The sequence below is a fragment of the Bufo bufo genome, chromosome 6 (genome assembly GCF_905171765.1).
Source record: "Bufo bufo chromosome 6, aBufBuf1.1, whole genome shotgun sequence".
Taxonomy (NCBI): domain Eukaryota; kingdom Metazoa; phylum Chordata; class Amphibia; order Anura; family Bufonidae; genus Bufo; species Bufo bufo.
This window is the reverse complement of record NC_053394.1, coordinates 162,217,430-162,243,368: the sequence shown is the minus strand read 5'-3', so window position 1 is coordinate 162,243,368 and position 25,939 is coordinate 162,217,430. Positions and strand designations below refer to the sequence as shown.

The following is a 25,939-nucleotide window of genomic DNA, read 5'->3' as shown; positions in this document are numbered from 1 at the left end:
ATAGGGCTGGTCATCTCGTCAAATCAAAAGTGACAGGTCGACACGCCACTTTCCCCGCCCATAACCCCCACCCCGCACATAACCCCTTCCCAGTCCCTCCCAAACCAATCCTAAATACCGCCCCAAACCACGCCTAAACACCGCCCATTCAAAGCCCCTTTTATTCTGTTAGATCTGATATTACGTCAGTAATTTAATTAGGTTTTAATATCTTTAAAAATAAAATGATATTAAGCTTGTATTAACCTCTTACTAAGCAATTATAAAAGCCATTATAAATATTGACAGCGGCTAATTGATCTGTCTATCTTTATAGGACCTTTGATAATGTCATACCGCCCATTCAACGCCCCTTTTATTATGTTATTTGACTAGATGACCAGCCCTATACTACTGACAGAACATCTAGGTAAGGATCAGAGTACATATTCATAATATATCCATACAGCATCTTCACACAGCAAAAACATCAAGAGTGATCCAACATTATTGTGGTATACAGCGCTATATACTGTCTTTACAAAGTGAAAAAGTGTTACCACGTAAAATATATAATCTAGAGAACATTGTGGAAGGGATGAGGAAAAAGCCACTACTTCTTTACTATAATTACAAAGGAAAATGAAACAGGGGAGAAAAAAAACATTCAATTTCATTGGTCTCTAACCGAGGAGGAAGTACAAGTCACTGGTTCCAAACATCCCAGTGTTCTGAGGGAGCTAAATACTATGATAGACAGATCATTATTTCTAATACTTAAAGAGGTTATACTATCTAGACATTTATGGCATATTGATAGGATATGCCATAAATGTCTGATAGGTATGGGTCCACCTCTGGGACCTACAGGGCCTCACCATAAATGGAGAGAGGGCCGTTCATGTGCAGTATCCTCTCCATTCACTGCTATGGATCTACTGAAAATAACAGAGCGCACTCACTCTTTCGCTATTTTTGGAGTCTCATAGCAGTGAATAGAGAGGAAACTGCAAATGCACGGCCATCTCTCCTTTCACGGTGAAGCCCTGTTCTTCAGATAGGGACAGTTCCCAGAGGTGGACCCACATTTGTTGGACATTTATGGCATATTCTATCAATATGCTATTAATATCTAGATGGGACAACCCCTTTAAGTATTAGAAATAATGATCTATCTTTAAGGTCTTAAAGAGTATGGACAACTTCGGTACACTTTTTTTGTAATTGCATTTTACCAATTTTGGGCTAAGATATTTATGCAATTTGTCTTTTTAAAAAATTTCAGCAATTTTTGTTATACAAGGGTTACATTTCAGCCTATTTGCAGACTGTCACTTTCTGTTTATTCTGAGTCCTATTAGATGATGCTCTTGTAGAGCTCTTATCTCTGATCTCCTGAACTAAAACATCATTCTTCTCAGTCTTGTAACAGTTTAGCTATTAGTGTTTATGAGGTCAGGAGATCAGAGATAAGAGCACTACATGCACAGTCATCTGAGAAAACAGACAGTGACAGTCTGCAAACCTACTGAAATTTAACCCCTGTATCGTAAAAATAGCTTAAAATTTTTCATAAAGACCAAATGCAAAAATGATTTTTGGCCCAAAACTAGTAGAATGCAAAAATGTAAAAAGTTGCCTCCGAAGGTGTTCATAGTTTTTAAGTCTTCTATAATGACAGGCTCTGTTCCACAAGACTGAACTACAACAAAATGTGGTACTAATAGATACAATGGGTTCAAAAAGTGAACCAGAAAACTGCAGGCACGTAAGTTTAAGCCCTATTGCAGGTAAAATGTTTGAAACTTTTCTAAAGATGCCCATACAATTTCAATACCTGTCAGACTAACTGAGGTTTGGATGACAGCTATCTCTCCTGACCCATTCACATATATGCATTTATAGTTTATGTATGTCAGTTTGGTGTGCGTTTTCAATGGGGAAAGATGAAAAACCTGCTGCCAGACAGCAGGGGAGATTGGCCATAGACCCTACGGGGAAATTTCCCAGTGGGCCAATGCCCAGGGGGCTGCTCAAGCCCTCCTGATGGCTGCAGGCCAGGTACATAATGTTCTGATGCTCAACGGCCGCAGTTGCCCTCCTGAACTCAACTGTATTACCGTCCTCAGGATGGTGATACAGTTGAATACTGTGGAGAGGACAGGAGTATTTTGTGCTGCAATGTGACATTTAATTCTGCTGGGGTAGTATTTGTTGCTTCAATATGGTATTGAAGACCCTGTCTACTTCTGTTGTCCCTGCCTACTTATGTTGCCGTCTTCTATCAATTTAGTCTCACCTACAACATGGGGCCACTTTTAGGTTTTTTCCCAGGACCACTTTAAGTTCCCAATCCTCCCCTGCCAGACAGAGAGAACAAAAGGATTGGACACTGAAATTCAATGCACTCTGTCCTTATCTTCCCCGACGCCATCTGTGTGTCACAATCCCTCAGGTGACTGGTGTCAGGAGATCAGAGAGACTGGCTGAGCGTGGAGGAATCTAACAGCCTCCTTGATTTCTCTTTATTCAGTGTTGATAGGGTTAATGACCACTTCCCTTTTCTCAGCTGTTGCTCAGTGGTCATCACTTCTACCGTTTATAGTCTGACCCCACCCTTCTGACTATGCGGTAGATAGCTTAATTTGGGTTTGGCTGAGCTGGTGTGAGGTTGTCTCTGGTGTTCTTGTTCTTCCATCTTTACAGAAGTTAAGTGTCGTTTGTATGTATTTGTTATATTCCCTGTTGTTGTATCTGGGCCTGAGACAGAGACTTCCATTCATTCATCTGGGTAGGAATGGGTTGTCTCTGGTCCTAAATGTATTCCAGGGTCTTATAGGGAAATCAGGGCCTAGGTATACTGCATATGAATATTCCTACCTTCAAGGTCTATTCATATTGATAGGTAGTCAGGGCCCGGATCAGGGTTGTCTAGGAGGTGACCTGTTTCTTCCCTAGTTTCCAGGTCCAGTTACTGTTCCCCTTCCCTCCTGTGTTCAGTGTGGAGTCCCCCCCCCCCCCCACTGATCGTGACACTGTGTCAGGAGAAGCCCATGCACATTAGATTTCAGAGTAGATTACAGTAGCCCCCAGTGTGTTCCTAATCATGTTTTTCATTCCTCCACTGGTTGTTGTATACTTTATAAAAACGCTGTTTTAATCTGTGTTTTCACTATGCTCAGAGTCAGCTTGAAGTCAAGGGGGCAGCGGCCTCCTTGCTTCAAGTCAAGCTAAGCCCGCCCCTTACCCGTCCTCCCTTCACTGTGATTGACATCCTGCTGTCAGGCTGGGATCGTGCAAGTCTCGCGCATGCGCGGTGCGCTCCTTGTAACTGCGCGATCCCAACTCTGGCTCCCGCACTCAGCCCGCCGCTTTCCTCTCTCTGCGCATGCGCCGCGTGTGCACGCACGATGGAAAAGCCTGGCGCATGCACAGAGAGAGGAAAGCGGCCGGCTGAGTGCGGGAGCCGGAGACGGGATCGCCCAGTGACAAGGAGCGCTCATGCGCGAGACTTGCACGATCCCAGCCTCACAGCAGGATGTCAATCACAGTGAAGGGAGGACAGGTAAGGGACGGGCTTAGCTTGACTTGAAGCAAGGAGTTCAGTGTTTTTATTAAGTATACAACAACCAGTGGAGGAATGAAAAACATGATTAGGAACACACTGGGGGCTACTGTAAGGTAATGATGTTGGTTTAAAATGTGTTTTGGAGGTGACAGGTTCCCTTTAACGATCCCAGGTTTAGCCATCAATATTCTAATCTATATGGGGCCCAATATATACTTTTCAGGGGTACATCTTTCAAAATAACTGTATGATACATTTAGATAGATTTGCTACATACACAGACTTAGGCTGGGGCTACACAGCGATCTTGGGTGTGACAGCTATCACGTGACCAAACATTGCAGGGGTCGCAGCACAACTTGCTGGGTGCCACATCTACATCCCAGAATCACAAAACTCAGATGGATTTACTTGCAATTTGCTGGTCGCGGCAACTTGTAAGTCATACTGCAACCCCATTCATTTCTATGGTTGCACCGCTACATTGTGATCCTTGGTCATATGACAGCTGTCGTACCCCAGATTGCCACGTAGCCCTGGGATAAAAATCAGTTCCATTTATCTGAATAGGGTTGTTTCAGCAGCAAGCACATGGATTTCTGAAAGTTCAAGTGAGTTGAATGAGGCATTATAACTCCATATCAGCATGGGTTTAGGAATGTGGCATGGTGACTTAGTGATTAGTTCTGTTGCCCTAGGTTCAATGTTTTGAACTTTTGACTTTCAGGCTTGATATCTCACCATCCACTACAGTTTCGAACATGAGACTAGCATCATTTTATAGACAATCATCTTGGCTATCTCATACATAATTGGGACTTGCAGCTATTTAGCATATGATTAGTTATGCAGATTCTTGTCATGTAACTGCATTGTTACTGTTTTGCTCCTGGTGGTGGAACAATCTTTTTCTTATTGTATACTACAAATTACAACCTCTTCTCAAATTTCCTAAAAGCTCAGTGTGTTATTGGGTTGATTCCCAAGTAAAATATCACTGGTTAGAATCCAGGAGCAGCCATAAAAAAGATTTCCCATGAAAGAGAAACAGCATCATCCAGCTCATCGATAGCGGTATCTCCGACAAGAAATTTATTGGAGAAATTGTCCAACTGTATCATGTGAGGGCCATGACATTTGGAAGAATATGAAATGAAGTCCTTCCATCCATTCCAAAGCCAAGAGGTTGACATCCAGGCAAAATTTTGGATTCAACAATCGGCTCATTACAAGGTCTGTCAGTTCTGTTGCAACAAACATGGCAGTGGAGGTGGCTCATATGCCTCGTAACGTCCATGCAAGCACCGTGCAACGCACATTACACAGGTCCAGAATGGTGGACCAAAAAAGGTGAAGAAGCCTTGACTTCAATATCGTCATAAGAAGCGTCGGCTTGAAATTGCAAAAAAGTATGAACAGTGGACAGTAGAAGATTGGAAACGGGTGATTTGGGGCAAATGGGTCTGGAAGAAGCAAGAGAAAAGGAGGCTAACTGATTGAGAAATTGAAGGAACTGTCAAGTTTGGTGGAGGAAGACACCAAGTTTGGTGGGGTTGTTTCACAGCCAAAGGCGCTAGATACTTGACCAGGATTGATGTGGTCTCAGTATTGAGCTATATGTGAGTATCCTACAAGACGAGTTACTTTGTACATTCAAGCACTATGGGTATGAAAAGGACGACATAGTGCTCTAGCAGGACAAAGACCCGAGGCATACGTGAAGATTGGAGAAGAAATGGTTCAATGACAATGAAGTAGAGGTGCTGGATTGGCCCCCACAGTCCCCAGACCTCAACCCATTTGAATAATTGTGGGTAGAGTTGAAGAAAAAAGCTGTATTCGTACCCAAGTGAGTCAACTAGTATACACCAACATTGGGAATGTTTAGAAGAGACCTGGGAACAGATTTCGGTCAAGACATGCTTGAATCTGATCAAAAGCATGGCCAGAAGAATTCAGGCAGTATTGAAAGCCAAAGGTGGATTTATAAGATACTAACGAAATAATAAAAATAAAAATTTTAAGAGAAAAAAAGTAACAATGCCCTGTTACATGACAAGAATATGCATAACTAATCATATGCTAAATAGTTGCTGGTTCAATTTATGTATGAGATAGCCAAGATGATTGTCTATAAAATGATGGTAGTCTCACGTTTGAAGCTGTAGTGGATGGTGAGATATGGAACATAAAAGTCAAAAATCCAAAACACTGTTACCCTTTTGCTCGTCAGTGTATGACCAAGAACAGAATCTACATGGAGTTTGTGTGTTCTATACTAGTTTCCACACACACATAAAAAATACCAATAAATTAAAGGGGTTGTCTAGCCTTGGAGCAGACAACCCCCTATCGTGCAGACCTATACCCCTGAACAAAAAAAGGAGACTCACCTGCTCACAGTACCTCTGCTGCTCCATTCCCAAACGCTTCCGGTCCCCATGGGACCAGGAAGAAGCTGGGACCCATGACCGCTGCAAACAATCACTCGCCTCAGCAATCACATCAGCTTCAACATTACATCACAGCTATGAGGAACCATTCAAGCTGATGTGTCTACTAAGGTGTTTGACTGGCTGTATGGTCACAGGACCCAGCCACCACCTGACACCACGGGGCCTGGAAATGGAGCAGCAGCAGGAATGTGGGCAGGTGAACCTACCTTTTTATGTTCAGGAGCAGAAGCTCAGACAATATGGGTTGTTGGCTCTAAGGCCAGACAACCCTTTTGATTTGAAGTTTACATTGGGAGATTGAATGGGGTCAGGGAAAAATGTGAGATGACAATGTCTATACACCACACCTGTTTTAGCTGATGTACCATTTATGAGTTGTCTGCCATCTTGGAACTTTCTTCCCCTTTGATATGGTTCCCCTAATGCAGCCTACATTTCCCATTATACCTGTGGCTTTGCTAAGACAGAGAAAGCAGAGTCCGATCACACGCAATTCATCTGCTGAGTTCTATTTAAAGGGTGGCATAATATTGATGACCTATCCTCAGGATAGGTCATCAATATCAGATTGGCAGGGGTCGCAGTGAATCATGTGAGTGCTGAATCCTCTTCAGTATATAACACAGGTTTAATGAGACGCACAGGACTGAGGAAAAATTAGGACGAGGTGCTGCCAGTAAAAGAGGATCCGCCCTTCCTCTAAAGTGAATAAATAATGTTAAAAAATATACTGGGCACACTCACTTATGTAGAATCATATATTTTATTCAAGGACATGTAAGGTAAAGTAAAATCAATTGTTTTAAAAAACACATATAAAATACAGTCAAGCAATATAAGAACACATGGATACAATAAAATATATAGATATAGAATAAATACTAGGACCAGTGGTGGATAGGCTAGGGATGGTAAAAAATCAGTCCATACGAAAATCAGAACAAATAGAAGTATAGCCCAGCTGGTGGCTTGAGCTAATATAGTGGCTAGCTTCACAAAGTACTATAAGGTTCACAGTCCTGATTCACTGCAAGAGGATAATGTAACTGTGGTACACCAGAATTCACTTAAGTGAGTATACTTGCGGCGTCCCGCTAATACTCACTGTTCCTTATGCGGTTCCTTATGCAGGTAAACTTGGAAACAAAAATGTCGTTATCAGCTGCTGCTGTAGCAACTGAAGGATACTGTGTCTTTTCTCTGTGCCCTTGCGATCCTCTGGCTGCCGCTCCGTAGTAGCAGGAAGCCGGTCAGCGCTGGGACTCAAGATGCTTTGCCCCTCGTCGGTATGTTATGCGACACACTCCTCGTGTGTTTGCACTTGTAGGTCCCGGCGTATCAGGGGTTTAGTAAGGCACAGAGTTCTCAAAGACTTTGAATTGCCGCACGGCTCTGGATAGTTCAAGCACGTACTCCTTGGGGTTGTTCCGGGGGGCTCCTCACCAAACGCGTTTCGGGGTACTTGCCCCTTCTTCAGAAGGTGAGGAGCCCCCCGGAACAACCCCAAGGAGTACGTGCTTGAACTATCCAGAGCCGTGCGGCAATTCAAAGTCTTTGAGAACTCTGTGCCTTACTAAACCCCTGATACGCCGGGACCTACAAGCGCAAACACACGAGGAGTGTGTCGCATAACATACCGACGAGGGGCAAAGCATCTTGAGTCCCAGCGCTGACCGGCTTCCTGCTACTACGGAGCGGCAGCCAGAGGATCGCAAGGGCACAGAGAAAAGACACAGTATCCTTCAGTTGCTACAGCAGCAGCTGATAACGACAATTTTGTTTCCAAGTTTACCTGCATAAGGAACCGCATAAGGAACAGTGAGTATTAGCGGGACGCCGCAAGTATACTCACTTAAGTGAATTCTGGTGTACCACAGTTACATTATCCTCTTGCAGTGAATCAGGACTGTGAACCTTATAGTACTTTGTGAAGCTAGCCACTATATTACCTCTTCAGTATATATTTGCATGCCGTCTCCCTTGTGGCGGCGACGCAGTGTAATTATAACTGCAGTGTAATTATACTGCACCATGGCTACGGGGGAGATGGCATGCAGGTAAACTTTGAAGAGGACATAGTACTCGAACAGCGACCTCTTTAAACTACTGATCAGCAGGGTGCCAGGAGTCAGACCCCCACCAGTCTGATATTAATGACCTATCCTAAGGATACTTCATCAATATTATGATACTGCACAACTCTTACCTTTTGTGCAAGTGATTGATCAGTGACATGGAAATTCTGTCCCCTCACACTGCAGAGTCCAGGGTATTCCTATGAGATGTACCTTCAGCCTGCCTCCCCTGCCTCTTTCTTGTGATAGGTTTCTGCCTGCTATTTCTAACAAGCAGTGTGAAGAAGGCATCACATACAACTACACAGGAGATTATGCACACAGGCTACACAGATCACGTAGATGGTTAGGTTGAGTAAGGGGAGTTCTATAACTCTGCATTGTAGGGACTCGCCTATTTTATCTCTGCACTCTTGGTCTTATAGATAAGTCAGAAATAATACCTTCATCAGCAATGGAGGAAAGTGCTGCATTTTCAGGGGCCATGGAATTAAGGGTTCTGTATGGTCTCACGTGTGTGTTAGGGTTAGGATTACAGTTAAAGTTGCTGGGATGGTGGAAAAGGGTGCTGAGGATCATTTGGGGGCATGGCTGGATTGTTTTTTGAGGCCATACATTCTACTCACAAACGTGTAGGATATACAGAAGTATAGTGAGGGTGAAGCTGGGTGGGGAGGGGACATGTCTGAGAGCTGTTTAGGGATTTGATAGATGCTGATGTACAGTCATTCTAATAGTTAACATGAAGTCAGCCACCTAGGAGGTGACCGTGTCTGGTTACTGCAATGTTGTTCCTATTCAATTGAATGAGAGTGGCGCTGCAGTAACCAGGCAAGGCTTGGTTCTGATACACAGCAGCTTCTGAACACAACTGATCAGTCGGGGCACCAGGAGTTGGAGCTTAGCTGATCTGATACTTATGAGCTATCCTAAGAATAGGTCATCAATATCAAACTGCAAGAAAACCCCTTTTAGGTCAAGACCAATTCTGTACATATCATAAACAGCCAATTTGGCCACTATGAGGCCCTCGGAGAGAGGGGACCCTGACCATCAGTTGGCCCACTGTTATTGGTTAGAACCTGGGCAGCATTCTCCTCTCTATAGAAAAACTGCATTGTTCAAGGGGTTGGGGGGAGGGGGCAGCGAATTGACCGAGGGGGTCATGTAAAGTGTGTTGAGAGGGAAACAAACACCAGGCTCTTCTGTCCTGGGTGGCAAAACCCAGCACCAAAATGGGGAACCTGTTATACAGTAGGAGTATCAAATAGGAGGTAACAAATCTTCTGACAAGTAAAGCAGAGGTATAGCTAGGCTTGCCATGTTTTTAAATACCCTGACCAGGGTTGGTGGTTGCCTGACATGGCATCCCTACTTGTTACACCTCTGATTTAGATACAATACCACCTTAAAGTGATATTTAACAAGACCTTAATATACATTATTAATACATACGATCTGGGTGATAGCGATACTGTGCCGCAGAAAGATGCATGCTGTTCCTGCAAGGCTCTGCAGTGCCGCAAAACTCTGCAGGGGCCGTGACCAACTGTCGACAATCCCTGAACCCACCTCACAGGGAGAAAGCTGAGCAAGCTGCAAGTGGGAATGTTTCCCATCCTGATGGGAGAGAAAGCAAATGAGATTCACTATATCACTTCCATGAAGAACGTATATCCATTCTATATGGTCCTCAAGCTAATGAAAATTTAAGTCTTTCAAATCCCTATTTATACAATGTGGAAGTCTGTAACTGACTGCAAAGTAAGATTTAAGGCTCTGTTCACACTAGTGTCATCACTTCTGGTCATAATGGACTTAAGGCAGCTATGATGGATGTTTGCATTTGATTCCAGTGAATCCTGATGAATCCCATTGATTTAAAATTGGGCTAATTCTTACATGTGGGCACACTAAGCCTATACATTAGGAGAATTTCCCTACTTTAGCCAACAGTCACAAGTATCCACAACAGCATACGTTATAAAAAGAAAATTTGAACTGTTTGTATTAAAGTGTTAAACTGTTATTATTATTATTTTGTAATGTGTATAGCTGTATAACTGTCCCTAACATATATATTATATATATATATATATATATATATATATATATAGTGCCTTGAAAAAGTATTCACAAGGCTCTGAAAGCCTGCAGAAGGACCTCCGAGTGTTTCTGTGGGCTTCCAATCCATGCCTCCACACTGCAAAAGACAAGACATGTCCTCTCTTTTGCCCTATCTTCTGGGTCATCAAGTAATTCGATTTAATGCATCCACACCACAGCAAGGAGTTCACACAGCCGGTGCCCGTGTATTGCAGACCTGCTGTTTCCAGTCCGCAACAGGGGCATCGTGGCCATATGGTCATGTGAATGAGCCCTAACCTTGAACTTTTCCTCATTTTTTCACGTTACACCCACAAATTTAAATGTATTTTATTGAGATTTTGTTTGATAGACCATCACAAAGTAGCAATGTGTGAAGTGAAAAGAAAATGATATATGATTTTCAAAAGTATTAATAAATAAAAATCTTTAAAGGGTGGCGTGCTTTTGTATTCAGCCCCCTGTATTCTGATACCCCTAAATAACATCCAGTGTGACCAACTACCATCAGAAGTCACCTAATTAGTACATAAATTCCACCTGTGTGTAGTTTATTCTCAGTATAACTACAGCTGTTCTGTGAAGACCTCAGAGGTTTATTAGAGAACATTAGTGATCAACATACCAGACAGGTGAAGTTGTGGAGAAGTGTAAAGCAGGGTTAGGTTATAAAAAATATCCCAATCTCTGAACATCACACAGAGCACTGTTCAATCCAACATCTGAAAATGGAAAGAGTATGGCACAAATGCAAACCTACCAAGACATGGCCATCACGTAAACTAACAGCCCAGGCAAGGAGAGCACTAATTAGAGAAGCAGACAAGAGACCCATGGTCACTTTGGAGGAGCTGCAGAGATCCACAGCTCAGGTGGGATAATCTGTCCACAGGACAAATATTAGTAGTGCGATCCACAAATCTGGCCTTTATGGAAGAGTGGCAAGAAGAAAGCCAATCTGACTGAGCTTGAGCTATTCTGCAAAGAAGAATGGCCAAAAATGTCAGCCTCTAGATGTGCAAAGCTGGTAGAGACATGTCTCAAAAGACTTGCAGCTGTAATTGCAGTGAAAGGTATTGACTCAGGAGAGTTTAATACAAATGCAAAAAAATGTGGAAAAGCTCAAGGTGTATGATTATTTCAAGGCACTATATATGTTTAGTAACATGGTGGCTGGTAAAGTACTGGATAGTGTGTATACTTCACCCAGATTGCTCAGATGGGTGAGGTAAAAATAATCAAGGAAAGCTGGGTTGTTTCAGTAAAGTGTAGTTTTCTGAGGTATGTTTATTCAAGTTATTTAATAGGCCTGGATTTAGGGGTAGGTTTGTAGAGGGACCTGCCATTTCCTCCCACTCCAGTACGGCATTTTCCCCTAGCCTGAGATGAATCTAAGTGTAGCTCCTGGGCTCAGTGCTGTGGGGATAAAGACAGGGTGGTGGATGTGCAAACCCTGATTTCCCGTTTGGATTTGAAGTACATAGGTGAGATAACCTGATGAATAGTTAGCACCCAAACAGGCAAGGTGATTTAATTTATGAACTCCTATAAACAACAACAAACCCGCGGATAGTTGCTACATGTTTCTTTTTTGAACAAATATGATGACATACATGATAAAAATCAAGAAATGCAGAGAAGTGTGGATAAAAGCCTCCAGAACCAGGGATAATGCAATAGTAGTCACTGCTGTACGTGTGATACACCAGAAGAAGGAAAAGTGCTGAGTGTAGCCCTACATGCAAATATGTGTTTGCGCCAATAAATGGCATATACAAGATTGAACATGAGAAATACGGGCAACCAGCGTACAAGTGGAAGACTATAATGCTGGTAAAAAACAAACAGTGACAAGCATGAACATAGAAAAAATACCAAACCTGGCTGGAGGAACGGCCCGACGTCCGTTTCGCTAACGTGCTTTTTCAAAGGGCATCTAGCGCGTCAGCGCGTTAGCGAAACGGACGTCGGGCCGTTCCTCCAGCCAGGTTTGGTATTTTTTATATGTTCATGCTTGTCACTGTTTGTTTTTTACCAGCATTATAGTCTTCCACTTGTACGCTGGTTGCCCATATTTCTCATGTTCAATCTTGTATATGCCATTTATTGGCGCAAACACATATTTGCATGTAGAGCACATTTTCCTTCTTCTGGTGTATCACACGTACAGCAGTGACTACTATTGCATTATCCCTGGTTCTGGAGGCTTTTATCCACACTTCTTTGCATTTCTTGATTTTTATCATGTATGTCATCTCATCATATTTGTTCAATAAAGAATCTTGTAGCAACTATCCGCGGGTTTGTTGTTGTTTATAGGAGTTCATGGTTGTGTACCGCGCGGTACAATTTGCTGGTCTCAGCTTGTGTTGGTATGTGATTTAATTTATGTCACGTACGTATGGATGCTCTAAAGTTACTCATGTACTTGAATGTCTTGTGTTGGTTGGAAAAACAAAAGTTGTTTGGACTTTTAACACCCGAAATCTGCCAACCCCACCACAAGCACACAGACCAGTGACAATATACATAGTATATATTGTCAGTTTTAAAGGGTTTCTGTCACCAGATTTAACCCTATTAAACTAGCTAACATTAGCGATGTGCTAATGTCAGCTGAACCTAACTAGTCTATTCCTTCTTGTATCTATGCCCCCGTTACTCCAGAAATATAACTTTTATAATATGCTAATTAGCCTCTAGGTGCAGAGGGAGTGTTGCCCCTCTCCTAGAGGCTCCGTTCTCCCTCCTCTGGCCACGCCCTGCTAGACTAGATTGACAATGCCAGGCAGCGTTGGTCTCCTACTGCCCGCTAATTGGTCTCTTACTAGAGGCTAATTAGCATATTATAAAAGTTATATTTCTGGAGTAACGGGGGCATAGATAAAAGTAGGAATAGGCTACTTAGGTTCAGCTGACATTAGCACATCTCTAATGTCAGCTAGTTTAATAGGGTTAATTCTGTTGACAGAATATATATATATATATATATATATATATATGGAAGCAGTGAGTTCAGCAGCCGTGAGCCAGGCGTCTTCACCGTTCAGTACGGTGCTGTGAAGACATTTTTCTCTTTGCAATGTTCATTTAGAGAGCGCTGCTAAGGGACACTTCAGAGCCAGTCTTTTCATACAAATGCACAAATTCATTTAATAAATTATTTTAGAAAAACATTCCTTGTCCTTTCCCTGCACATTGCAAATAGAAAAAGTTACTGTTACACTTTAAAAGAATTTTCGCACCACTGTGTATGGCTTACCCACTGAATAGATAGATGGGGGCCAACTTGAGACTCCACCTTTTGGGAAAGCTGAGGTCTCTTGACCCTTGTTCTGCCAGAAGAATTGGCACTGCTAAAGGATGGAGAGTGAATGAAGAAGAGGTGGCCATAACTTTCTCCATTCATCAAGTCAATGGGAGCAAATTCCTATACTATACATTTCTATGAGGAGAAAACCTTTTGTACCAGGTAAATAAAAATTCTCCACTACATACTAAAATGGTGTAGACAGCCCTATCTATATTACTTTGCATTATAACTATGTTGCTATCTATCTATACAATCCAATATTTACACTAATGTCCCTCACAGCTTCCTTCCCTTTACAGTCTACCACCAGTCCCCTTCCCAATTCATCTACCAGTCTTTTCATACCTTGCTTGTTTTCTTCTGCTGACTTTTAGTGCAGTTTCCCATCTCTCGTCTGTGATTTCATTGGTTTCATTCTCCGCTTTGGTTGTTGTGACTGCTCCTCAAACCATGGATGCATGTATATAATCAATATCAATGTGTACCTTGTTGTGCCTTTGTGAAAATGTCCCTAAGTACAATAATATATGAATGTGGATATATCAGGCTGTGTATTTCTGTCTCTGGTGAGTTATGAGGAGGATAAACCTGCTGCCAGGGATTAAAGATTTCAATGAGAGAAAAAGCCATGTGAGAGGAGGGTAGGATAGAAAAGTAGAGAGTGAAATATTAAGGCAGAAAAAATGTAAGCTTGAGTAGAGCAGCAAGAAAATAATGTCAGACTGAGGTCTCTCAGGCCCATCAGAGGAAATGGCTCTCAGGGCCCATCATTCATCCATGCGGAATATACCATCACAGACAGCTTAAAATGGGATTGTCTTCTGCCCAGGATTCTCTTGCAACAGGACCTATTATTGTGCCAGAACCTGAGCCAAACATAGGATTCTTCACAGAATATGGAACTGGAACAGAGATAGACGACAAATATGGTTGACTAAATCAAATGTGATACAGTAGCTACCATTTGTGGGCTTTAATGACTAGTCATGACAATGAATATTCACATTTTTAATGGGATTTGTAGGATCATAATTTATGGAGCATTCAGCCAACTTCTGCCAGGTTCAGTGGCAGATAATGGATAGGTTTATGGGATTGTCATCTAATCAACTGGTCAGCAAAAGATTGGTTTTCTATAATGCACCCAACTGTACTTTATAAAGTCATACATGTAAGTACCTCAATCTAATATGTTATGAGCCTGACTGTCCCTAATGTCTCCCATAGTTTGGATTCTAACCTGTCCAATGTTTTGTTTTTCCAGGGGCAAAGCAGCAGCAAATGTTGGAGAAGATATTCTTATGTGTATGGCCAGCTTTATAGAAAATAAAAGGGTGTAACTAGACAGATGATATACTGATAGGTAACATACTGTAGATATGAGATAGATAAAGATAGTGCTGGATAGAGATGGCTAGACATAGTTACTTAGATATGAAAAAGATAGATATAAAATACAACCATTGACAAAAAAATTGCACTCCTTGATAGAAATTGCTGCAATATGTCTCTGGCAGATATGTAAATGGTTACAGGTGTGGTCAGATTAGACAGTAGATCTTGCCCCAAGAGGGCATAAAAGTGCTTCACCTGCTGCCCTATAAAAAAAGCTCTCAGAGGCTACTTTTGGATAGTGTACCTCTTGGTGAGAGATTGTTGTCTGCTAGGCATGCCTCTATGACGCACTTATGACACCGGTCTTAACCCCTTCCCGACATGTGACGTACTATTACGTCATGGAAGTCAGTGACTTCCCAGTGGATTAACCCCTTCTATGCCGCGGTCAGCGCTGACCGCGACATAGTAGTGGTTTGCGGCGGGTGAAGGAGCGCATCGAGTCCCCGCGCTGCTGTGGCGAGGATCCGATGCATGACAAGGCAGCCTGATGCCGTGCAGAGGCTGCCCAATGCCTTGCACGGCATCGGGACCTGCCTTCTACGGGTGTCCAAGAGATCCAGCCTAGGCAACCTGTTAGTGTATGACTCAGTGTCATACACTAACAGGCAATGCATTACAATACAGATGTATTGTAAAGCATTGCAGAGGGGATCAGACCCCCAAAAGTGGAAGTCCCAGAGTGGGATAGAAATAAAGTGTAAAAAATAAAATTAAAAAAAAGGGTTTTTAATAAAGAATAAAGTTTCAAGTAAAAAAAAGAAAAAACGCCCTTTTCCCCAGATTTCATAATAAAAAATAGAAAAAAAAGGAAAAACACACATATTAGGTATCGCCGCGTCTGTAGCTACTGGCTCTATAAATATATTACATGATCCACCCCATCCGATAAACACCATACATTTTTTTAAATAAAAACTGTGTCAAAAAAAGTCTTTTTTGTCACCTTACATCACAAAAAGTGCAACACCAAGCGATCAAAAAGGTGTATGTCGAACAAAATGGTATCAATAAAACCATCACCTAATCCCGCAAAAAATGAGACCCTACCTGAGACAATTAGTAAAAAAATAAAAAAAATATGACTCTCAGACAATGGAGACACTAAAATATGATTTTTGTTTGCTACAAAACTGCTATTATTGCACTAAAGTGAAAAAAATTGTAGACATATTAGGTATTGCCGCGTCCGTAACAACATGCTCTATAAAAATATCACATAACATAACGCCTCAGGTGAACACCGTAAAAAACAAAACAAAAAAAAAACTGCCAAAAAAGCTATTTTTTGGTCACCTTACATGACAAAAATTGCAACACCAAGCGATCAAAAAGGCATATGCCCCCCAAAATAGTACCAATCAAACCATCCATTTATCCCACAAAACATTTGATGCTACCTAAGACAATCGGTCAAAAAATAAAAAAGCTATGGCTCTCAGACTATGGAGACACTAAAACATAATTTTTTGGTTTAAAAAATGCTATTATTGTGTAAAACTTAAATAAATAAGAAAAATCATAGATATTATGTATTTCCACGTCCATAATAATCTGCTCTATAAAAATATCACATGAATGATCAAAAATTCATATGTACCCAAAAATGGTACCAATAAAACTGGCACCCTATCCCCTAGTTTCCAAAATAGGGTCACCTTTTGGGAGTTTCTACTGTAAGGGTGCATCAGGGGGGCTTTAAATGGGACATGGCATCTAAAAACCAGTCCAGCAAAATCTGCCGTCCAAAAACCTTATAGCGTTCCTTCTGCTGCACCCTGCCGTGTGCCCTTACATCAGTTTACGACCACATGTGGGGTGTTTCTGTAAATCGCAGAATCAGGGTAATAAATATTGAGTTTTGTTTGGCTGTTAACACTTAAAGTGACTTCCAACCTGAAATGGTCCTTAAAAAGTGGGTTTTGGAAATTTTCTTAAAAATTTCAAGATTTGCTTCTAAATTTCTAAGCCTTCTAACATCCTAAAAAAAAAAAAATGACATTTACAAAATGATGCCAACATAAAGTAGAGATATTGGGAATGTTAAGTAATAAATATTTTATGAGGTATCACTTTCTGTTTTAAAAGCAGAGAAATGAAAATTTCTTAAATTCCAAATTTTTCAAAATTTTGGGTAAATTTGGGATTTTTCATAAATAAAGGTAAAATATATTGATTCAAATTTATGACTATCATGACGTACAATGTGTCACGAGAAAATCTCAGAATGGCTTTGATAAGTAAAAGTGTTCCAAAGTTATTACCACATAAAGTGACACGTCAGATTTGCAATAAATTACCTGGGCAGAAGGGCGAAAACTGGCCTGGGGTAGAGGGGGTTAATAAGTCCCTGCACTGGTGGTAGATCGCCAAAGTTATGTAGAGGCACCAGCCTCTACATCGGCAATTCTAAATGTAAGACAGCTTCCACCTGCCCCCTTCCCTGCCCACTTTTTTTTTACCTTTTAGGCCATGGCATGCGACAGAATCTGCGCCAGATATACGCCACAAAAGTGGCATATATCTGCTCATAAATGACCCCTATTTTGTCCAGTTGACAGACTTTGAGAGGAGGTTGCATCGTTGAGAGAAATGCAGGATGGTCGTTTTGACGAATTGCCTGCTATCTAGGCTATTCTGACCAAGCTGTCAGGAGGTATTGGGCGCAGTGGTTATGAGTAGTTTGATCCGTCGACAAGCAACAGCAGCTCCAACAGTTTTGTTGTTCACCATCCAGACACAGGTGGCACGTTCATTACACGCCCCTGTCTCTGGCTGGACCATTTCTAGGCACCTATCAGAAGAAAATTTGGCATTATGGTGCCCATTATGTATCTTGCCATTGACAGCCAGCCACCAGCCACAGCCTTTGTTTGCAGTGGTGTAGTGCATGAGAAACCTGGACTGCTACAGACTGGAACCATATCGTGCTTAGCATCGAATCCATGTTCTGTTAGGGATCAGATGTCAGTGAGGTTCAAGTATGTATGCCGTGTAGTGAGCTCTTTAATCCTGTCTTTGCTGTGGAGCAACACTATACCTCAACTCAGCTAATGTGATGATCAGAGTTGCCATCGTATACAACAGTTGGTCACCCCTAGGAGTGATAAGAGGGACACTAACAGCGATACTAACACTATGCGATATGTGCAGGACATCCTGTGGCCACAAGTGTTGCCTCTCATGGCAAGGCTATCAAATGGCAATTTTCAGCAGGATAATGCTTGCCCCCACACATAGCAGGGGTTTTCCAGGAATGTCTCTACCAGATTGCAACACTTCCTTTATCGTCAATCGAGCATTTTTTGGAACAACTGGGATGCCAGTTTCAGCGACCGATGAGTGTGCAGGATCTAAAGGCCCAGACCTGTGGATAAATGTGTCACAAAATACCACACAGAACCCGTATACCAACCATATCTTATCTTGTCGAGGTGGCCTAACAGGGTACTAAAGTCTCCTTTATATTGTACAGTTTTCCCCAATAAACCTATCCTTTTGCTCTAATATTCTAATAACTTACACATGCAGTGGCTGGGTTTGGGGTGGCCTCAGTGCTACCCTGGGTCCCCCCAAACATCGTTGAGGTGTAAAAACGTATTGCTGTTCTTCAGAGGTGATGGTAAGGCATGGTGCACCCCAATGGGAACTAAGTCCAGAGAGTCAGGACTTTCAGTAAACCAATGTGTGTCTTTACTGGAGGAGCTCAAGTGCAAAACAATACAGGCAATGCACAGAGCTGGCTTCTCCAGTCTCCCCTCTGGTACGAGAAGGTTCTGTGCTGAGGAAAAGCCAGAGCTAGCTGTCTCTCCCTCAGTAGGCTGGTACCTTGGCTAAAGGGCTGGTGGCCCAGGGTCTGTGGCTTAGTTGTCCAGCTGGCTCCCTAGCCAAAGGCCTTGTGACCCAGTGACCCCATCTCAGGTTCTTCTTCTGGTCACTCATGCAGTCTGGTAGAGTCAAGCCTACTAAGCACTGTTCCCTATCTGAAGACAAATACTGTGGGTCAGTGTGATGCAAAATTCTTTTTTTGTATTTAATGCAAAAAAAAATACTTGTTTTTACAAAATAGTTTTGTTTTTTGTTGCTGCATTCCATGGTCCATAGCAGTTTTATGACCGGTCTTCCTAATGTAAAGGCTAAGGCACACATTGATGTTATAGTACAGGGATAATGCACATAGTGATGTCACAGTAGAGGGACAAAGTGATGTACCATATTTTTCAATCTGTAAGACACACCTGACCATAAGACGCACATAAGTTTTAAAGGAGAAAAATAAGAAAAAATATTTTTCATCAGACCTCAGATCAGACCCCCAATGTTAATCAGACTCCAGTCTTATGTGATCCCTATAACCTTCATCAGACTTCAGATAAGACCAAAAAATTTATAAAAATAAAAGAACTTGCCTCTCCTTCTCTGGATGGCGCCGCTACTTGGGTGAGCTAGCGTGCACGTCCTGCAGTGCTGCACAGTATCAGGTCATAGTGCATTCTTAAGTGCACTACATCATGATGCTATACGTTGTGAGGACACAGCACGGCAGGCTACCGCCATAAAACCAGGAAACGGTGAGTAATACTAGCGCTGACAGCACTACACTCACGGCTCTCCATAATGGAAGCACTCATGTATTCGCTTTGTAAGACACACTGCCATTTCCCCCCACTGTTGGGGGGGGGGTGGGAAGAGTATCTTATAGAGCGACAAATACGGTAATTAACCAATGAAATAATGTGCACAGTGAAGTCAAAGTATAGGGATAGTGCACACATTGGTGTCACAATATTGACTCAATACACACAGTGGTAACACAGTACAAAGATAATAAAGACAATTATGTCACAGTATAGGAATAATCTACTCAGTGATGTTATAATACAGGAATTATGCAAACAGTGATGTCACATGCAAGTACTGTATAATGCACATATTATGTCTTAAAAAAATGCGGATCAGACGTGGACCGAAAATACTGCTGTGTGAATAGCCCCTATATATGTGTGGAAATGAGCTCCTTTAGTTTTCGAGTCCCACAGCAGCTGCTTTGCCTGCCACCCTGGTAGTTACGTCCATGTAGACAGCTATGAGATAAACATACCGATAGATATTGAATAGATATGAAATAGATAGATTGGTAGAGAAAGGGGAATAAAACCGGGTGCAGCGCTGTAAACCACTGTATTGTATGAATGTGCAGATGATATCTCATAAATGACAGAACATGCAGTTGGAGAGACAGTAAAAAACCTTCAGTGATTTCTGAGGGAATTAAAGAAATATTTCTATTTTCTAATCTACTAATCCTTTGCAATCTAATCCGATCTAAAGCACTGTGTGTGAGGGGAATTGGGGAGGGGAGAGAATGGGCATAAAGGGATCACTGATGCTATGGCTGTGGGAGAGTGTATGGAACTAGACAAACATGCACATTGATTCCAGCAGTTAAAGGGGTTATCCCATGATTAAGGTAAACCATGAAAATCAGACATTATTTTGTACATGACAGTCTCTAACAAACTTAGAACCAGCCCTGCACCCCACATGGATCCAGAGATCTCCCCATTCATTGATCCAATTGCTCTGCTAGATTTATTTCAAGCTGGCAGTTTAGGGGGTTCACTCTTTCTACTGCAGCTGGTTGCAGCTGAAGGATGGAACTGAGCATGTGCTTCCATCTCAGTGAACAGGACAGAGAAATCAGAAAGAGAGCAAACAGCAGGTGGCGCTGTACAGATAGAGTTCAGTGAATAACGCAGTGGCTATACTAAATTCTTAATAACATGTAAGTGCAAAAATATTCAGATCCATTGAAAAATTTAGAATATTTTTTGTGGGACACCACCTTTAAGTATATTGCCTTCAGAATAACAGAGCAGTTTCCACACGTGCCATATATTACTAAAAAGGGCCACATGATTTGCTGCAAGAAAAGGCTACATTGAGTATGGTTTATCCTAGTGTTGTAGTGCCAGAGGCTCCTCAGATACTTCAGACAAGGGAACCCCAATCTAGCTAGAGACCCCATTGTGGAAACATAATGCATCTGTCATATGGACTAGACAACACCAGACCACAACAGTCAAGTCATCCAACATGACATTACCTTTGTGGGTCACAAGTAACCACTGTGACAAGGGGACATACTGTCAGCATGGGTGACATATCAACATTGGGCCAAAACCTTTCTACTGACACATGATCTTCCCCTTTGTATAGGTTATACACACCAAAAAGCCCCACCAACCTAAAGCTGGCCATACACATTAGATGTATGATTTGGTGATTACCAGCCGACCATGTAGTGGGCATGAGGGCCTCTCAACTCACCCCTGACATCAGATGTTGGGAGGGATAAGGATGGAGCAGTTGGATTTGAACATGCCTTATCCATGTGTTCCCAGGGAGATAAGCCACTGCCAGGGGCATCTAGCAGCGGCTTTCTCCCTCCTCCCCATTCAGAACACATGCATGCTCAGCTGAGTTTGGGATGTGTTTCGGGGTGTCGGCAGAGATAGCTGTCGGCCGAACGGGTATCTCATGTATACTGCTAACCTAATGTCTGAGTGATGCATATAAGACCTTCATGAGCCCCTCAAACCCAATATTAATTCAGACACCAATAGACCATAGCACTCAGAAAAAGAGAGGACACATGCTACAATGGCAGGGTGGGAAGGTTCAGAGACTGTCAACCAATGGGAAGACAGACTTCTCTTCCAGGCTTTCTGACCTCTGTAATGACGTCGCTGCCTTCACTGCATAGTTTCATCAAATGGACACCATTACTGGTAACCTGCTAGTGATAGTACATATGAAATGAAAACAGCAAATTTGACCAAGCAGAGTCCAAGACAAAGGTGGGACAAAAACAAGAATATCATAGGGAACAACAGGAACAAAGGCCAGGTAACACACAATGATAGATGTTAAAGGGGTTGGCCACTTTCTGGTTACTGTTGACTAATGCGTTGGTAAGATGACTATATGGCACTAGTATAGCCTTTGTTGATATTATGCACCATTTTCTATATTTCATGATATACTCTTTGTTGGGCAAATCTGTGTTGTCTGCATACAGGTCCTGTCCATATAATTTGGATGCTGATGGAGGGTCATGTGACCAGACACATCACTCAGCCCCCTCCTACAGATGGCAGGTGCTGTGTAGTTGAATGGAGGAAGCTAAGTGATTTGCCTGGTCACATCACCCTCCATCAGCAACCATCATGGACAGGACCTCTATGTGGACATTACAAAAGATTTGACCAACAAGGAGCATATTATATGAAATACAGAAAATGGTGCAGAATATCAACAAAAGCTATATTAGTTATTGCCATATAGTCATCATACATACACATTGACCAACAATAACAAGGACCTAGTCAACAACCTTTTATATAATGTTATTGTGTGCACATTTATATGTGTTTTCCCACCAGGTACATGTTGGCAAAGACATTATCATTAGGACCTCACAGCCCCCTCAGCAGCTTGAGACCAGTGCTTTTTGGCTGATTCTAAAGGGTCAGAGGAGGCTGGCCGCTGGTGTGAGGAGTGTGACACAGTCGGAGTACTCATTGGATCTGTGCAAAGCAATACATTCTAATTTGTAAGGATACTTTCACACGACAAGTGAAATGGATAAACTGTCAGTTTTTCATGGCCATTTTGCATCAGTTCTTAACATCCATTAAAAACGTTAAAATTTCATAGTATTTTTTTAATCACATATCCTGCAGTGTCCCATAGTATAGATAAGGGCCCCTTTGTGCCACACGTTATAGATAATGACCCCCCTTTGTGCACTCCAGTGTAGACAATGGCCACTTTTGTGTCCCCAGTATGTGAAATGCCCTCTTTAGCCCTCCACCACAATACTGTAGACAAAAAACAAAAACACCTTCTCCCCTTGAACACATGGGGACATTTGCTCCTCACTGAATACAGCAGGACCTACACTCCCAGCATGATCATGTGACATCATCATTACTCCATAATCAAGTTTTTTGAGGAAATAATCATGTCTTATGAAGTCTTAATCAAGTCTTATGATGTCACAATCCTGTCTTATCCCTTTCTGTACCACTGACGTACATGTATGGAGGACGTCTCGTTTTTAAAAATGGCTCCTGTTTGCAAGCACAGTGGGCACCATAGCCGCCTGGTTTCTGCTGTTTTGAACAGCAGACTCCAGGGACTAATTTAACCCCTCAGAGGCCATGGTCAATTGTCAACGGAATCTGAGGAGGCTTTCACCAGGAGGGTTGTGATCAGGGGAGTCATTTGGTGTATGTAAGAACCCTGGTCTCTCTAAAGTAACTGGGGCTTTTACAGCTGTAGTCCCTATGGAGCCCTGCAGACGGCAGGGCTCCAAAGGAATGTAGTAAGTTTGCAATGCATTGCAGTAGCAGTTCACTGCAATGTATTGGATGAGCAATCTAATAACTGCTTATTATAGCCACCTAAAAAAAGTTTTTACAAATACAAAAAAAAAAATATTATACAAATTCAAATCATCCCCTTTTCCCCATATTTTTTTTTTTTATATTTAAATATCTTTATTGCTTTTCTTAAATAAAAACAATGTAAAAAGGATATCTGGTCACAGAGAATAAGCACGTATGACAAGTAAATTTAAACAATGTATCACTTCGGTGCTAAGCAACGTACATACATACAAAGGCATCTAAATCAAAAGATACCCTAAATTAATATCAATTCTCTGTCACACATATCAAAACCAAAACATCCCTCCCCCCAAAACACCAAACCCCCCCCATCCCGCCACCCAGCGTACCTGGCCTGGTACGGCCGCCACGAGGGGCGGTAGGGCGCTCATGCCCCTCTCTTAGGTATTTCTCAAACCTTCATAGTGTCAGTTCCTATTTAGTGTGAACTGTTATAATGATTATTTATTGTTTAGAGATGTTTGAAAATGTATTTATTTATATTAGGGCTTGGCCGCAGCAAGTGGGGGGTCATCAGTTCCAGTCCTGATATTTCTTCTCGCCATTTCCCTTCTCTGTGAGCCTATTTCTGTAACATAGCTCGCCCCGCGCCGTTTCATACCCTCAAAGTCTGTTACTCTTGCCATTAAGCTTTGCCATTCATTTATTGTTGGCGATCTATCTTTCGCCCATTGTCTCAAGATTATTACCTTGGCCAAAAAAAATCCCTTCAACCAGTAAACCTGTTCGTTTTTAGTATTTTTTTTTTTGTACTCGGGGGGGGGGGAGAAGTCCAAGCACAACTACTTGAATAGTTAAGGGGGGGCTATTCCCGCTTTGTACAGCCAACTCCTGAAATATGCTGCCCCAAAAGATCTTAATAACTGGGCAATCCCACAGCATATGTACAAACCCTGCGGCTACAAGGGAGCATTTCAAGCAACTAAATTCTTGTCCCTTATTACTATACATTTTGGATAAGAGACTCGGGGTAACATATAAACGGTGTATTATTTTGAATTGTGTCAACCGGTGTTGTCGTGAAAGGGAAGCCTTCTTAATGTTTTGATATATTTCCCGCCATTGTGAAGGGTTACATTCCCCTATATCCACCTTCCATTTATCTACACTTTTAAATTTAGTGACCGTGCTTAGTTCCTCAATAAATCTCCTATATATTAGTGAGATCCTAACTTTATTCCCTACTATATTATAGCAAAATAATAAAAACCTCTGAGTGGCTGTTATCAAAGGTATTTTTTTAAGCGTGCATGCTAATGCGTGTTGTACTTGAAGATATCTATAGTGTTCTAATGCAGTTATTGGTGTCTGTTGAAACAGTTCCCCTATTAATTTAATTTTCCCTTTCGTGTATATATGTGAGAATAACGTAATACCTCTCCGAGTCCAATAGTCATTTTCATTAAGTGTCAAGAATTCTGTTAACGCAGGGTTATCCCATAGCGGGGTAAAATCCAGAACTTGAGGGGCCTGGGTAAGTACCTTAATTTTATTCCAGGTCTTCTGTAGCGCAGCCCCGATGGGGCAAAGAAAATCCACATGCTCCAGAAGCCCAGATTCCAATATGCTGAATATATTGTATGTATGCTGTTGACGTTGCCCTAAAATATGGGATAATAATACTCCATCCCCCGTATTGACACACCACTGTAGTTGTGAACACAAGTAAGGCTACTTTCACACTAGCGTTCGGGGCTCCGCTTGTGAGTTCCGTTTGAAGGCTCTCACAAGCGGCCCCGAACGGATCCGTCCAGCCCTAATGCATTCTGAATGGATGCGGATCCGCTCAGAATGCATCAGTCTGGCTCCATTTGTCCTCCGCTCCGCTCAGCAGGCGGACACCTGAACGCAGCTTGCAGCGTTCAGGTGTCCGCCTGGCCGTGCGGAGGCAAACGGATCCGTCCAGACTTACAATGTAAGTCAATGGGGACGGATCCGTTTGAAGTTGACACAGTATGGCTCAATTTTCAAACGGATCCGTCTCCCATTGACTTTTAATGTAAAGTCAAAACGGATCCGTTTGCATTTTTTTGTTCATGCTAATGCAAACGGATCCGTTCTGAACGGATCTAAGCGTTTGCATTATAGGTGCGGATCCGTCTGGGCACATACCAGACGGATCCGACCTAAACGCAGGTGTGAAAGTAGCCTAATAGATTTGAAAGTGAGGCAGGCCTAGGCCGCCATTACTTGTCGCCATTCGCAAATATTGTAACTTAATACGGACCCTTTTTCTGCCCCATATCAGGTCATTTATCAATCGATCAATCAGAATAAAAACACTATCCTCAATCCAGGCAGGGCAGCAACTAACCGTGTACAATATCCAAGGCAACAGAACCATTTTAATCAGCTCAATCCTATTAATCTACGAGAGCGGAAGTTTCTGCCAAACCCTTATTTTTTCCCTTATTTTCCCAACTAGGGGGGTGACATTTAGTATATTATAGTCCCTGATGGTGTTACAAATTTTTATCCCTAAATAGTCTAAGTGGTCTGTTGGAGCAATAATTCTGACCCTAAGATCATTCAAGGGGGGCGTCCGATTCAGGGGGAAGAGTAAAGATTTTGCC

At 42.2% G+C, this 25,939-nt stretch overlaps 1 protein-coding gene across 4 annotated transcripts in view; it reads right to left on the bottom strand.

The window, feature by feature from the left end:
* LOC121003076 (calcium-binding protein 2-like) overlaps nt 1-25,939 on the bottom strand; it is a 115,999-nt gene that overhangs the window by 28,922 nt on the left and 61,138 nt on the right. The window contains exon 1 of one of the 4 annotated variants that reach the window (XM_040434647.1): nt 13,843-13,861. The exons of 2 other annotated variants lie outside the window; for them this stretch is intronic. Coding sequence is in view for 1 of the 2 variants with exons in the window: in XM_040434646.1 (XP_040290580.1) it covers nt 5,941-5,967 (27 nt within the window). In the remaining variant the exon portion in view is untranslated. Of the gene's footprint in view, nt 1-5,940; nt 6,019-13,842; nt 13,862-25,939 lie in introns of those variants that run through there. One more of the 4 variants, XM_040434646.1, reaches the window with a different exon arrangement.